At 40.4% G+C, this 15,850-nt stretch overlaps 1 protein-coding gene across 9 annotated transcripts in view; it reads left to right on the forward strand.

The window, feature by feature from the left end:
- The window catches only part of LOC101172448 (ankyrin-3-like), a gene marked incomplete at its 3' end in the record, with an annotated part of 145,783 nt that extends 130,243 nt beyond the window's left edge, over positions 1-15,540 (forward strand). For 5 of the 9 annotated variants that reach the window (XM_023949393.1, XM_023949390.1, XM_023949389.1 and 2 more), the window contains 11 exon segments: positions 844-1,041; positions 3,086-3,184; positions 3,361-3,459; positions 9,990-10,187; positions 10,615-10,713; positions 10,939-11,037; positions 11,156-11,254; positions 11,339-11,434; positions 11,901-11,973; positions 12,268-12,327; positions 15,417-15,540. In XM_023949393.1, coding sequence (XP_023805161.1) covers positions 844-1,041; positions 3,086-3,184; positions 3,361-3,459; positions 9,990-10,187; positions 10,615-10,713; positions 10,939-11,037; positions 11,156-11,254; positions 11,339-11,434; positions 11,901-11,973; positions 12,268-12,327; positions 15,417-15,540 — 1,244 coding nt within the window. 9 annotated transcript variants of the gene reach the window in all.
- Positions 15,541-15,850: the final 310 nt, after the last annotated feature.

Below are 15,850 nucleotides of genomic sequence, written 5' to 3' on the forward strand. Positions count from 1 at the left end.
AAGGTGTGCTTGTAACTGAAGATGTTATTAAGTTTGGCAAGATGAACATATTTTGTATAGGAGTCACGGCACGGAAGAGACTGATTGAGAAGGTCTACAGTCAAGGTCTACATCCAGTCATGATGCAGAACACAATGCCTTGTAAAACGGAAAAAAAGGCATGCACAATTACACTAAAAAAATCTGTGAAACAGCGAGACTGCAAAAGGTGAACTGCGATAACGAGGGAACATTTACATTTCATTCTTAGAAAACTATTATCAAATAACTTAATAAAAATAGTCAATTTATTCAAAAATATTTTTATCCAGAATTAATTTAGACTTTATTTATTGAACTTTTTTATTGATGATCAGTTTTTTTGGCCCTGATCTGAGTAATTTGATTTGAGTATCTGCAGATACCGAGTCCCGATCTGATAGTTTTGTAACACACTTAAATTTTTTAAGCTTATTAGTCATATGAGAAAGTTTGATGACTATAACTTTAATATCTTTAGAACTATCTATCATTTTAGTCTGTGAATATCTTGCTAATTTTACTGAACTGTATTTGTGCCTACTGCTGAAACTGCTGCAATTTACGGCAATAAAATGTTGTGATCCATTGAATTCTGATCACGTTATTCGATTCGGGACGCCCCCACTTTTTTAATCAAATCCCAGATGCACACAAAGACACTTCCTACAGCTCTGAAAAAGTCTGTAGGTTTGTTTGTGTCAATTTTATTTGCTTTATTTATTTTAGTTAAAACTGAGTGCTGGAGGATGTGAAAATGCCGTTATCATACCTGCCTGAAAGGTTAACATCTGCCGAAAGATTTCCTTTTGGGTTTCCGGGCAGGACGACCAAACTCCACTTCATATCTCCAGTCGCCTTGGAAAGCAGGACATTGTTCAGCTGCTGCTCACTAACGGAGCAGACCCAGATGCCACAACCAACTCTGGATACACACCTTTACACTTGGCTGCCAGAGAGGGACACAAAGACATAGCTGCAGCTCTGCTGGATCAAGGAGCTAACTTGAGCGTTACAACAAAGGTAACAACACAGTTCTTGTTCCACAAAGACACCCAAATAACAGACATAAGGCTTGGGATGACCCATAGTTTGGCTTGTAAACTCTGTATTTCTCAGAATTCAGTAGTGGAGTTTTCTTTCACTTTCAATGTTTTTTTTTCATTTGAAACTGTTTAAAAATTGTAAAAGTCTCACTCTGATCATCATTTGATCTATTTTAAAAGTGTTCCCAATGGTCTTTTTGGTATTTTAATGATCATTTTGCCATTTTTACCCTAAACATAAAAACCTGTATAATTTTTAGGACATAGTTTCTGCAGAGCAACAGCAGTACATTAGAAATTTGCATCTGAGTTGTGGCCGGGACCCCTAACCTAACATTACTGATGCAACAAAAATAGCAAGCAATATTCCAAAGACATATACAGACCTATTTGTCTGCAAGTGGACGCATCAGAATGGAGCAGAGAAGGGAGTTTGTGACACCCACATACTTTCTGTCATAAATAAGATCTTTTTCTAACATTTTTCTAACATTTTCAACATTTTTTAATCTGGTCCTGATTACAGCAATTTGAAAAAAGAAATACTCAGAAATGCAATTTTGAGCTTAATTTTCTTTACGTATGTTCATGATAAAGAGGCCTAAAGAACATGTTAAAACACCAAAAACAAGAGGGTCTTTAATGTACCGTATTTTCACGACCAAAGGGCCTACCAGGTTATAGGGCATGGTCTCAGTCACAGGGTATTTTTCAGTCTTTGACACACACAAAAGGCGTGGGACTGTTTGGACCCTTAGAGCCTCCAGAGTGGATTAATAAAAGAACCAGTCGGACATCATTCTAGCGGTAGCACCCAGAGCAGAACAGAAAGCCTTCCATACCTGCGAGATGATTTGAGGGCTAACGTCCGAAACAATGTCTGTTGGGATCCCATGATGTCGAAAAACCTGATCAACCAGGATTTCAGCAGTCTCGGTAGCTGTAGGGAGTTGTGGAAGAGAAATGAAACACAGACTTTGAAAAACGGTCAACAATGGTGAGAATCACCGTGTGTCCATGTGTGGGTGGTAAACCAGTAACAAAGTCCATAGCGATATGGGACCAAGGGCGGACCGGAGTGGGCAGAGAAAGCAGGAAACCAGCAGGAGGGGAGTTAGACGTCTTAGAGCGAGCGCAGGTGGTACAAGCCGCCACGTATTCTCGTACATCCTTCTCCATAGCGGCCCAGAAGAATCGTGTCTTCAGGAGCTTGAGGGTCCTGTGAACACCACCATGGCAGGACATACACGAAGCGTGCCCCCGTGTAAGGACGTCAGATCTGAGAGACGATGGTACAAACAAAGTTCGTGGGGGGCAGGGAGCATGGTTATGTTCCTCATCCTGGGCCTGTAAGACACTAGTGTCAATGTCCCAAGTGAGGTTCCCCACGATGCATGTGGCAGGAATGATGGTGGAGGGATTGGCAAAATCAGAGTGATTGTATTTCCTGGAGAGAGCCTCAGGTTTGAATCACACCCTAAGAAGAGCTGGTTCAGTGCTGTGACAGGATTTAAAACCACTGAAACTTCTTGAAAATATGACATTCAGTTATTTTATTTTGTTTTTATTTGTAAACAGTTTACAGAGTAAAACAGAAAGAGTCAGGCAAGAGAAGTCACAAGGACTTAAGAGACTTAAGAGAGTGAAAAATAATCTTGGGCTTGCTGATGTTCTCAGACACAACATTTGACATAAAGTGGGTCTTTGAATTCTTTACAGCAGCCTAATACTCTGAGTTTTTAAAAATCTCTCATTAGACGTGAAGCCTGTTGTTGTTGGTCATTGCCAAAGACTCTGGCTTTCCACACATCCACTTTCCCAACTCTTTAACATTCGTGTTTTATAAGTTTTAGGCTCTATGTAATAGCTTCACCATGTTGTCACATGATTGTAGTGCAACCCAGCAAATGACTCCTTTGCACACATGCTTTTAATTACGGAGTACAGAATGAACCTGTGAAGAACAACAACCATAGTGCACTTCCAAAAATCTGTGTGTTTTGTGATTTTTTTCTCTCTAGAAGGGTTTTACTCCCTTACACATTGCAGCAAAATATGGGAAGATTGAGATGGCGAACTTGCTGCTCCAGAAGAAAGCTCCACCCGACGCTGCTGGAAAGGTGAAGCATGTTTAAGCACTGCAGAAAAAAGGAATATACGGTAGTTTAAAAGCACAAAGGTCACTTTAGTGCTTAACTTAATTTCTAGGTGTTAACCATGTCTGCACAAGCTGCACTTAACCATTTTGTCACCTCTTAGCACTTGCCTTTGTTTGTTTGTTTGTGTGTATGTTCAGAGTGGACTAACTCCACTACATGTAGCAGCACATTATGATAACCAGAAGGTGGCGCTGCTTTTACTCAATCAGGGAGCTTCACCACATTCTTCAGCAAAGGTAAGAGTTTGAAATAGTTCAAATTAAATACTCCTAAAGGGTTCTTTGGACCAAAACCAAGAGTAACCTGACTCACGCCGCCTAAGCCGCGACTCACAGCGGTGAGCTATGCCATAAATTCAGTGTTGGAGCAGCTTTTGACATGGTGGATTCATTTTGTCCCATAATATCCCGTACCGCTCAGTAGTGGGCGTTTTGTCGATAAAATGAGCAGATATATTATGGGAAAAAATGAATCCACCATGTTAAAAGGCGCTCTGATGCTCAAATTTGGCATAAAATTACTTTGAAGCTTTGGTGAGCCGGCTCACGGGGCACGGCTCTCAAGACTTGAGGTGCAGCTCATAGATGTGAGTCAGGTGAACCACCGGTCGGAGCTGTTTACAGCACCAGCCCCTGCTGGTAAAACCTATGGCTTTGATGAAGAACAGAGTGTTTTTTTCATTCACTCACATGCAGCAACTTAATAATGTGATTTAAAACAAGTTAGTTGCACCCTTTCCTCACAAAATTACCCCAGAAATTGTTACCCCTGAAATCGTAAACCATTGTTTCTTACAAGATAAATAAATACAAATAAAATTAACGACTATCAGAAATCACGGAAGCACTTTAAAAACTTGCACAGTGAACGTGGTTTTAAGCACATTTTTAGTGCTTAGTTTCCCTTTTCAAGACTAAAAACCACATTCAAAGGTATAATACAGTTTAGTTTTTCATATTTTAATTACCGTAAATTCCAGACTACAAAGCGCACCCAATTACAAGCCGCACCCACCCATTTTCGCGTGTTCAGTTATTTTTAAACATACATAAGCTGCGTCGGAGTAAAAGCCGCATGTCTCCTCCTGACTCACAGAATAGGTAAGGTTCATTACCCCACTGTGGGAGGAGTCAGCCTTGCCTCAAGCCCATGTATTTGATTGTGCCCACATCTGCCAAACAGCATGGAGCTCTATTCTGTTCACAAGTTCCTCAGTTATGGTTTATTTATTTATTTATTTATTTTTACTTATTGACAATCTAGGTATCACACATAAAATTACAAACAGTAACCATATAATCAACATTACATCCCTCAGCTATGATGAGGAGATTTACATCCACGATCCCCCATTTCCCATGAGTCTTAGGGGCTAAAGGCGGGGACAACGCCCGGCTGGCCTCACTGTTGTACGTGTTTAAGAATGAACAATAGCAGCAGTGGATGGAGGGGCGAAAAGGAACAGCTCTCCTTCCGCTTGTGTCGCGGCAGCATTATGGTACTAACAGGGCTGGTTAAAAAAACACACAGCAGTAAAATAAAGCAGCGGCGACTGAAAAGCGCGCGCCTCAGCGCGATACGCGCGCCTCAGCGCGGCGCGTGCGTCAGAAGTTTCCTTTCACAACAAACACTGTAGCTCCGCGGACGCCTCTGAGCTCCGCGCTCGCCCCGCGCGCTCCCCTTCCTATCTTCTCCGACACATCTGGCCAGGGCGGCTCCAGGGAGGAGCAAATCGTGTCTGTGCAGAGCAATCGGACTTAAAACTGTACGTTTTGTGGATGAGGGGCGGATGCGTTGTTACGTGTGGGAGCCATCAGACTGCCATTGGCCCCGCAGCTCTATGTAAACGAGCAGCAGCCAGGAGAACATGTCTCCAGCTCACACGGAGGCTGTGAGCTTTTCAATGCAAAATTCCGGTCAGTCCTTAGAAACCGTTAAAACGACCACGTGGATTTGTGTTTCCAGTCGTGTCCCGACAAAATAAAGGCTGATGTTATTCCCACATGCGCTGTTCTCTCCGTCACGCAGCTGACCGGCTTTTCCAAACCCGTTGGTGATGGTGGATTTTTTCACGCTGCTTTTAACGATTGCTTTTAACTTGAAAGCTGCATCATATTGTAGCAGCGATCACGTGCACGTTGGGTCTAATGGCACCAAAGGATTTTGGGATGCGGCCGAGCATGCGTGTTTCTTTTTGTTGAACCATGACTGAAGTGTCTAAAACCTGAAGTGAGGTCCATGCTGTTTGGTTACTTAGTTTGCTGAAAAACAAATGACTCGTGCTTAGTGTTAGATAACAAATTCAAACTATTCACTGAGTCCGAATGTACATACATGGCGGTCTTAAATCCATAAATTAGCCGTGTCACTGAATAAGCCGCAGCGCTGTGAGCGCAGGAAAAAAGTAGCGGCTTATAGTCCGGGAATTACGGTATGTCAAATTAGCAAAAGTTCAGTTATACATGTCATAAAAGAAAATAACATAAATGCAAAGTTGTGTTGAGTTTTTCTAGAGGGTGAAACAATATTTAGTGGCTCCTACCAAGTTCTGGTCAATGAGAAACAAGCCTGAATGGCTCTTTAAGTGTTGAATGTGGCAGAACCCTGCACTACTGTAGGCGTCTGAGCTCATAGGCTATATGTGGCACAAAAGGGAAAAAATCTCCTATTTTGTCATTATAGTATAGTGGATGCTGCAGTTTTTCAAACGTGCAGTACACGGAGTTGTTCAAACATTTGTCCCATTTGTTTTAAATGGAGGATTTTTCTGTATTACCCCAAAGAGACAATCATGAGAAAGAGTAGGTTTTGAGTAATCGAAACAAAAACAAAAAAACGTTTAATGAAATTTGATTCAATCAAAGTACATTTGGAGGGTATTTTATATTGTTTTTAAAATGTTATTATAGTCTGGAAATACATTTATTGGTAAATGCTTGTCTCAATCTGCACGTCATACTTTGTATAATTCTGTTTTGGCCCATTTGTGTATTTGTTATTAACAACATGGATTTCACCTGTGCATTTTTAAGGCGCTCTTTTTTAGCATTAACACTTCTAATAATCACAAAATGCTATATTTATTTTGTTGGTTGTTGTTTGTTCTTTTATTGTTCAAACAATATGTGACTTATTGTGTTTCGCTGCAACAGTGTAGAAGGTAAAGAACTGTGCTTTAGCTAGGTTTCAAGAATGTTCATGTGTAGCTAGCTAATAGGATACTAGGGGTGTCCAAAACGTTTGCAGATGGGCAAATTTGGTGAGGTGAAAATCAAACAAGCTCACACTTCTAACTTCAGATGTAAATATCACATGAGTTTTGAAAGCCCGATCACCACAATTACCTCCATAAAAAAGGAAAATATGAGAGAGCCTCTGAGTCGCGGCTGAGTGAGCGGGGCATAATTATTAAGCATTAATACAAAATTAATAATCCTTGTTAATTGTTTTATTTTTCCTGTAATTTTAAAGTCTCCCCATAGATGGTACACTACAAATAAATTGACCTTTAGGTGTAGAAGGTTCTTGTGCATCCATTTAGTGTTGGAAGATTTGTAGTTTTTCGATTTTCCAATCATTCAAACACCACATGAATGCAGCATTTCTCGCATTTTACACAAGGTACATCAAATGCTGCATTTGTCTGTAAAACATATGCTGAAAGTAGCTGAAATTGTTTGTCCAGAGCAAAAAAAAAATGTCTGTCAAATGATACAATTACGTAACAAGACAAGTAGAAGATCTGGGCAGCAACCTCCGACCACAACTGGGAAAACATCTGGAGGGCCTGGTTAATTGTACAAATGACCCTTGGTCATTAAAGTCCATTGACAATTTTTTTCTGTATCTACAGGTCAAATATAAGATGAAAAACAGATCTCCCTGTGTCCACATAACTATTTTAACCTTTGTAAAGATCTTGGAAAGATTTCATGTAATCCATGGACACCAGTGAGGTTCACAAATCATTGAAGAAAAAAGGTTCAGCGTACTGTCTAGTGGGTCTTAGATGACCGTACTCCCAATGGTTAAGTGCCTAGGATAGCACAAGGGTTAAATGTTTTTATTTAAGGTTTCCTCTATTTTGAAAGCTATCTGTCTGTCTTTTGTAGAGCAGGTTTGACATTCAAAATCTTCCAATAGAGGTATCACATTTTCATAGGCAAATGATGCTTAGCTGAACTAATACTTTTGAACAGAAGTTTTAACCCAATACATGTTTTATTAAAAACAACAGGGAAATTAAGTTGAAGAAAAACACATTTACCCTGAAAACTGGTGCAATAATATGAAACTTCAGAGTGTAATCAGACTGGACACATTTGGCTCACTTAAAGTGAGCCAGAGTTTGTTTCCCGGAACAAAAAATCCGGAACAAAAAGAGAAGGATCCCAGGGATTCCGTGAGGAGCTTCTGTTCAGGAAGACTGGAGACTCAGGGGACCACTCGTCCATCGTGATGGGTGACTGACATCCCGATGGAGGAAACCATCGTGATGCCACGCCCCCCGCCACGCTGCGAGTAGACACCTTAAGCCGCGGTTACATGTGCAAAATATCTTGATCGGATCAATGGTCGGATTAGAATCCAACCGTGTACATGGTCCCAGAAAAATGTTTTCAGAAAATAACAAACGTTCACATGGGTCACACTTTTGGTCGGACTAAATCATTTGCACATGCGCAGTAGGGTTTGAAAAACCGGAATGACTGAGGATATGACTTCCGCCGAGCAGCTATATACATTGACATGTCAGCTCAGTAATATACGAGACGATCTTCTAAACGTGCTTTTAATAATGTTACGATTATTATGAAGCACCTGTTCGCCTGTTTTAATTTTAATCCGTGTGGTCAGCGCTTTTTCTGTTGAAGAGCGGAGCCGGAAAGAAGCCACAATTAGCAGTATGCTAACACGGGCTAACAACATTAGCTTTGTGTGGTGCTGCTATCTGCATCCTGGCTGCACGTAAACATGTGGGAATAACATCAGCCTTTATTTTGTCGGGACGCGACTCGAAACACAATCCACGTGATTGTTTGAACGTTTTCTAAGGACTGAGCGACATTTCTGCTTTGAAGCTCACACCGCCGCTGTGTGTGTGTGCGCTGACGATCCGAGCTGTGCTCAGACACACAGCTTAGCTTCTCTAGTTCCCCTAGAGCTGCGGGACGGATCGCAGTCCTAAATTTCCCACACATACCGCTCATGTAACAAAGCACCCCCCCCCCCCTTCCCCTCAAACACAAAGCTGTAAATCCGCGCTCCGCTGGTCCACTTGACTAGTTAAGTGCGGGAGCGGACCACTTCTTTTCCATTTTGTTTGTTACTTTTTTTTGTTAAAGTCACTTCCCTCAGTTTATACTGAAACATCGCGGATGAGTCATTATTTGGGAAATAAAGTAAAATAACGAATAGCAATTATATAAGACAGAAAAATTAAAAATAGCCCCCCCCCCACGACGATATCATCGTCCATCCCGATGGTTGACAGCAAACATCGTCAACGGCCAATTTAAGGGACATCGCCCAACCCTACCACTCGTGGTTAGAATGTCCGGGAGGGATAAGACGAGATTAGGCAAGAGCATGAAGAACATGGGCTAAAATAAACTTAGTGACCAGACTAGCGTCATCAGGGGCAACGGACTGGCGATGAAAGCTGGAACTGGATCTTCTTATTAAGGGCTGGTGGTTGATTAGATGAGTGGTCACAGCTAGTTCGAGTCAGGAAGCAGAGCAGAGATGGGAGGGGGAGGAGAGACTGCCAGAGGCCCCATGACAATACCTGGGCTTTTCTTTCCAAACAGTGCCTCCTGTGACGCGGCAGTAACACGGCAGCAATATGGTAGTATTGCTAACAACTAACAGGGCTGGTTAAAAAAACATACTGGTAAAATTCACTGATACAGAGACAATAGAGAGAAAAATAGGCATGTGCCTATGCGCGGCACGCGCCTATGCGCAGAGGCCCGTGCCGCACAGAGGTGAGTGCTGCGCAAGGCGTGTGCCAGAAGTTTTTTTCCACAACAATGACACACCGTAGCACAGCACTAACAGGGCTGTTAAAAAACATAAACGTAAAGGTCACTGAGAGCTTTCTTCATCTTCCTCCTGTGCATGGAAAACCATGGAAGTCTTCCTCCTCGGTGTCGGATTGGAATAGCGTCAGATTGTCTTTGCCACACACTCTCTGTCTCTCCTTCGTTGTCGGTGTCAGTTTGTCACTCCCCTCCTGAGGCAAATTCACTCCTGGGCTTGCGCTGTTCTCTCCGTCACGCAGCAGACCGGCTTTTCCAAACCCGTTGGAGATGGTTTATTTTTTCACACTGCTTTTAATGATTCCTTTTAACTTGAAAGCTGCGTTATATGCATTTCTTCTTGCATTTTCCATAATGCGGGTCTGCTCGTGCTATTCATACACAAAGCGGGAATTTTGGACTTGCATCTTCCTCGACACATATACCGTATTCCCCATGTCTCACTCTTACCCTTTCTGCTGGAGCGCCCCTAGCGGTTGTTAAAAAAAATGCATTAAAAAAAATAAAAAAGAAAAAAATGCAGACATTAGCCGCATCATTGAATAAGCTGCAGGGTTGAAGGTGTGTGACAAAAGTAGCGGCTTTTAATACGGAAATTACGGTATTTAATGTACTTTACAATAGAATGAGAATACTGAGAAACAAACTCGTAAAAACAAATTTTCTTTAAGGTAATGATGATAATGGTGAGAAACTTACTAAAATATCTTCTTTTGTGTCTCTAGAATGGCTACACTCCTCTCCATATTGCAGCTAAGAAGAATCAGATGGAAATAAGCACAACTTTACTGGAGTATGGTGCCCTAACAAACACAGTGACCCGACAGGGAATCACTCCACTGCATCTTGCGGCTCAAGAAGGCAGCGTTGACATTGTGACACTGCTCCTCGCTCGAGGCTCTCCCATTAACGCAGGCAATAAGGTAGAATAGGCAGGTGCAAAAACTCAATATAGATTCACTATACATTTACCTGTGGAAATATAAGTATTATTTACAGTGACTTTTTGTGAATTATAAACTGCCAAATCCATGAAGAAATAGCACATTATTTTGTCTGTCCTCTGGCATTTTGTTTCTAGAGCACGTTCCAAATTATTATGCAAAGGTTTTTCTAAATACTCAATACAAATGACACTCTGTATAATTTGCAAGTCACTAACCATTACAGGATATATTAAATGTTACTGAACAAACCTCTTAAAGATAACGATTAAAAGATAAAAACCTTGTTCCTTCAGAACAATGCATGTGTCAGTTTATGACTTTATTGTGTAGAATTTGCTTTTTACCATGCATATTTCCCTCTTGATGTTGCCTGTTTTTGATATTTTTGTCTGACTGAATCAAGTCGGGTCTGACTCCACTCCACCTGGCTGCCCAGGAGGATAAAGTCAATGTTGCTGAAGTTTTAGTGAACCACGGAGCTAACATAGACCCTGAGACCAAGGTAATTAATCAAAATTAAAGGATTTGCTGCTTTTAAGTTGTTTTTATAGTAATATCTAATGAAAAAATTCAAATGGTTAAAAATGTAGCTAATTTATTTTTGTCATTGAAAAATCAATCAAGGTTTTTATTATTTCTTACTTTCATATCTACAATTTACATTAACAGGTGGAGGTGCAAAAAATAATGTCTTTTTTTTGCTCTTAACATCTCTTTGTGTCATTAGCTGGGATACACTCCTCTCCATGTGGCCTGTCACTATGGCAACATAAAGATGGTCAGCTTCCTTCTGAAACATCAGGCGAATGTCAACGCTAAAACCAAAGTAGGATCAGCTATGTTTGAGAAAAACTGTGCTTTTTTTACTGTAATCTGTTGTATGTCAAGCGACAGTTTATTTTTGTTTCATGTCTGTGGTTTTCCGTCTTCCTCTTTCTTTGCAGAATGGTTACACACCTCTTCATCAGGCTGCACAGCAAGGACATACACACATCATCAACTTACTTCTGCATCACAGGGCGTCACCAAATGAGCTCACCACTGTAAGTACACCCACAAGAAACTGCCTTACAGCTTTAAATAAAAGTCTTTAAATACATTTTTTTTTGATGATTTGTTTTATATAGAATGGTAACAGTGCTCTGTCCATCGCAAGGAGGCTTGGCTACATCTCTGTGGTTGATACACTAAAGGTGGTCACAGAGGAAACTCTGACCTCTCAGGTGAGGCTTAGTCATTAAAAACAAAAACAAAAATTAACAGGAGGTTATAAAAATGTTTTCCATTAAAAATATTATTTTTTCAAAGGTTTATTTACAGATAAATCAACTGGGAAAGATTTGTCTTTTTAATTTATTATTTTATATTTATTTTTTAATTTGAGAAGTATGATGGAATGAATGCGTGGGATGAAGGGATTTTGATGTTTTGAAATACCCAGACTAATCATAGGCAGCTTAAGAACTGCATAATAGGTTTGCTTAAACTATCACTGTTTTTCTCATGGGATGGTTTTTCTAAGCAGAGGAGTTGTCTTTTGGTAAAGCAGTGATGAACTGTTTCTTTTTTTGTGCTTTTAGTTGTGAAATTCAAAGATATTATTTGTTTGTTTGATAAAAATAAGTCAACAAGTCAATTAAAGGAATGTTTTATATAACACATTACCCCAACCTTGTTTTTGTTGAGCAGACAGTCGTAGCAAAGCACAGGATGAATATCCCAGAGACCATGAATGAAGTGCTGGACATGTCAGATGAAGATGGTAAGATTTTTACCAAAATAAATGTGCATTTTTCCTTTTTAAATTGCTTCATTTCAAAAGCTAACTGGAGTTTTTCAGAATTGAATTGAGAAAAGCCATAAAGGCATGATGGCATTTTGGTTTTTGCCTGAAGTAAGTGCTCCAAACCTACTGTATGGAGGTCTGTGCTCAGGATCATTCTGATTAGTGAGAGCTCATATCTGGAAGTTCTTGCTCTAAAGTCTAGATCCAGTTGTGCTGCATCTAGACTGAATTTTTATGATTAATTTTTGTTTTCTTTTTCTCCTTAATCAGTCTTTAAAGCCAATTTTCCTGAAATGATCACAGATGACTATTTTTCTGATGTGGAAGAAGGTATTTTTCATCTAATAATTCTTATTTTTTATTTACTTTTCCTGTGTGCTTTGACCTTAAATTTCCAATATTCTTTCCTTTTTTTCTTACTGTTGTGTTTAACACATTTAAAAGCACAAAAGTGTGCTGCTGCTTTAACCCTCAATTCCTTTAGGCTGAGTTTGTTACACCTCCTGTATTAAAAAAAAAGGCAGGGTGTATGGCTTTATGCAGATTTACCATGGGAACAGTCTGCACATGGCATTGTGCAGTGTGTGACAGATTTCTTTTCATGCCACTCACTATACGGCAGATACACTTGATCCTTTATTTTTGGAGACTTTTCTTTTCCTCATGTTGTAGTTTAGCATGCTGGGGCCTAAACATATGCGGGCGGCAGTGGTGGCAGCAGCTGCTGCAGTGTGTGAGTGTTTACTTTGCCCCACCCTACTTCAGGTGGGGCTCAAACAAAGTTAGAAACAACTTCCTAAACAACTCAATTCGATTGGTTTCAGTGAGATTGCAATCCTAACAAAGACAATTTACATATTTATTTTTATTATATTTTTTGGTTTGTTTAGGGTTGTGTTGCTTTTTAAGTATTGATGAACTAGTGTTATACAAATTAGTAGTGTTATACAAATTTTTATTTCTGCAGTGATAAAAGAATAGGAGATTACCCAGCATGCCCCATTTTGTCCGTGGGGCTTTTGTACTTAGGACATTTAGGGAGGTTTCTGCTGAACTTGTCTGTAATCGAAACTAAATATATATATATTTGTGGAAATGTCCTTGACAGAATGTGTATACGTTGTTGTGCAACTTGTAATCTAAAAATACATGGAGTGTAACTGAAGTCGCATAAAAGTATTCTCAGAGCAACAGCAGCCATTAGCTTCTCCAATAACACACTGCCTCCAATCCAAATCAGGAAGCAGTGCTGCGGTCCGTTTTAGCTGGTCCAGACTATAAACTTGTTGTTTGTTGTTATTCATTCGTTTCAGTAACTGATGTTCTTCTTGATTGCATCTCTCCACAGACTTTGTGGAGAGATGCAATTCACAAGCCTCCAAATACAGCAGCCATTAAAAGACCTGGCAGCTTTTCTAAATAAAACAGGGTGCAATGTTAACATATACTGACTTAAGGGTGAACTCTGCACTAATATACCAGATACCGGTATTAATATTTTTTAGACATTTTTACAATGTTTATATGTTTATTTTATCATTTAAAGTCCCGTTCAGATCATCTTTTGATCTATTTTAAAAGCATTCCCAGTGGTCTTTTAAATGGCCTATATCATACAAAATTAACATTTTAAGCTTAAGATTTTTATAATGTTCATTCCTCACTATAAACAACCCCAAAGCGGTTTTTTGATCCATTCATGCAATTCTGACTATTCCTCTAAAAAACCTGCACTATGACCACCAGCCCCTCCCAATCCACGAAAACGAGTGGGTTCTGACATTGTGTATACATGAGGAACAGAACCTTCCAGGAAAAGTCTGCGCTGCCAGCAACGCCCCCAGGCTAACACGCACACCCACTTTCTCAGCATAGCTCGCGAAGATCGGCAAAAGTGCTTTTATTTTATATGCACAATACGCACATCCATCTTTGCAAAAGTTTAGATATTGTTTGTTTTTGTGGGCGAAATGCAGACAAGCTACAGAGGCTGACTCTAGGTTGACCTCATGAAATGGGCTGCACCCACAAGGTGAAAAGGCAGAACTTAAGAGATCAAGTCGTCTTACTTTTGGGTAAGAAACTTAACTGCGAAAATAACTTATAGTTTATGCAAAAATAGTTAATTAGTGTAATATATTATCATATATATGGATATAGCTTAGTCTGAAAGGCTTAAAAAAAGTATTATATGGGCACTTTAATTATGATTGATGCTGTTTTTTGCCTAAATCAAAAAAACAGTGTTGTTTTCCCAGACATAATTTCTGCAGAGTGGCAGGAGTTGTATACACTTTCTCCGCCTGGTCTTCAAGTGGATGCATCGCAACAAAGCGGAGCAGGGACCTTGTAGCACCTACGTCACAAATACAAGTTTTATTTAATCATTAGATAAATGCCACAAGAGCATGTTAAAAACACACAAAAAAGTGGATCTTTAAATTGAAAATGGATTTTATAGCTGCAATCCTGAGACCAAAAAAAACCCCAAAGACAGAGGATAAACACTGAACAACTTCTATAGATTTTAAGCAACAGTTAAAATCACACACCCGCTTACTATTCCTGTCATGCAGTGAGCACTAGGTCCCTAAACCCACACACACATGCATACATGTATCATGGCAGGCAGGAGAAAGCTGATCTGTTTGTGTGAGCGCTCCAAACAAGCGACAGAAAGTTCATACAGGACAACGCAACGGCGAGCAGACAGCAGGTCACAGAAAGAGGAGAAGTCAGTTTAGGTGAAATCCTCCAAAGCGGACTTTGCGGCTGAATGAATTGCTTTAAAGCAGGCGGTGAGTCATTGCCCAGCGAGGAAGAGGGGAGAGACCCCTCTGCCATCTTGTGGGTAATCACTGCTGTGTTGTGGCAGACAACACAGCAGAGAATGTGGAATGTGGCCATTTGGTGTCTGGGAAGTGTCTTGGGAGGGAAAAAAAGTTCTTCAAAGGGGGGAGGGGTGCAGCAGAGGAAAAAGTAGAAGAAGGAGGAGGAACGACTGCTTTGTGGGAGCTGGAATGCCTTCATTCATCTCCTCTGGTTTTATCTGCACTTGCTCCAGTCAGCAGTCTGGATCTTCTGCAACTAACCTCTCCTGCTTCACCACTTTTTAACATCTACAGGTAGCTTGGAATTCTGGTTTGTGGTCAGAAACCTGTTTAGAAACTGCATGACTTTCTTCTGGTAACATTTGTCGTCCTCTGAGCACATAAGCTTTTGAACCTGTTTGACTTTTGTTTGAATGACTTTGTCTGATTGGAGCTGAGCTGGAAAACAGCCTTTGGCCAGGGATGATATTGATCTTTCTGATCAGAAAAACGTGTGTCTGTGTGCAACAAACACAAAGGAGGCATTTGTTATGAGTCTCAAATGATGTAGAAGCTGAGCAGTTCTGACTTTTTTTTCCTGTTTTTAAGGCGATGACGTGATGACGGGGGACACGGACAAATATCTAGCTCCCCAGGACCTGCGGGAGTTGGGGGATGACTCCCTCCCCCAGGAGGGTTACATGGGCTTCAGCGTGGGCGCACGTTCACAGAGGTAATGCCCCAGCACATGAATCAAAATCAAATCTATTTCTGTCAAGTGTTTAGGTTTTGCCTTGTTGCTATAAACTGGAAGATAGGAAAGATTGCCACGTCTGTAAGTTGAGCTCTTGAGTAAAAGAAATGTTAAACTCTACAGGTATGTAGTGCATTATTGTGACTTCTCTTGGTTGTTTTTTTAAGCCTGATTCAGGCAGACTGTTAATGATTGCTAAAACTTACAAGTAGGGGGAAAAATGACTCCCACTGATCATTGGAGGAATACATCAGTTAGCAAAGTAGATTTCTAGAAATCGCTGAATCTA

This window comes from Oryzias latipes, chromosome 19 (genome assembly GCF_002234675.1).
Source record: "Oryzias latipes chromosome 19, ASM223467v1".
NCBI lineage: Eukaryota > Metazoa > Chordata > Actinopteri > Beloniformes > Adrianichthyidae > Oryzias > Oryzias latipes.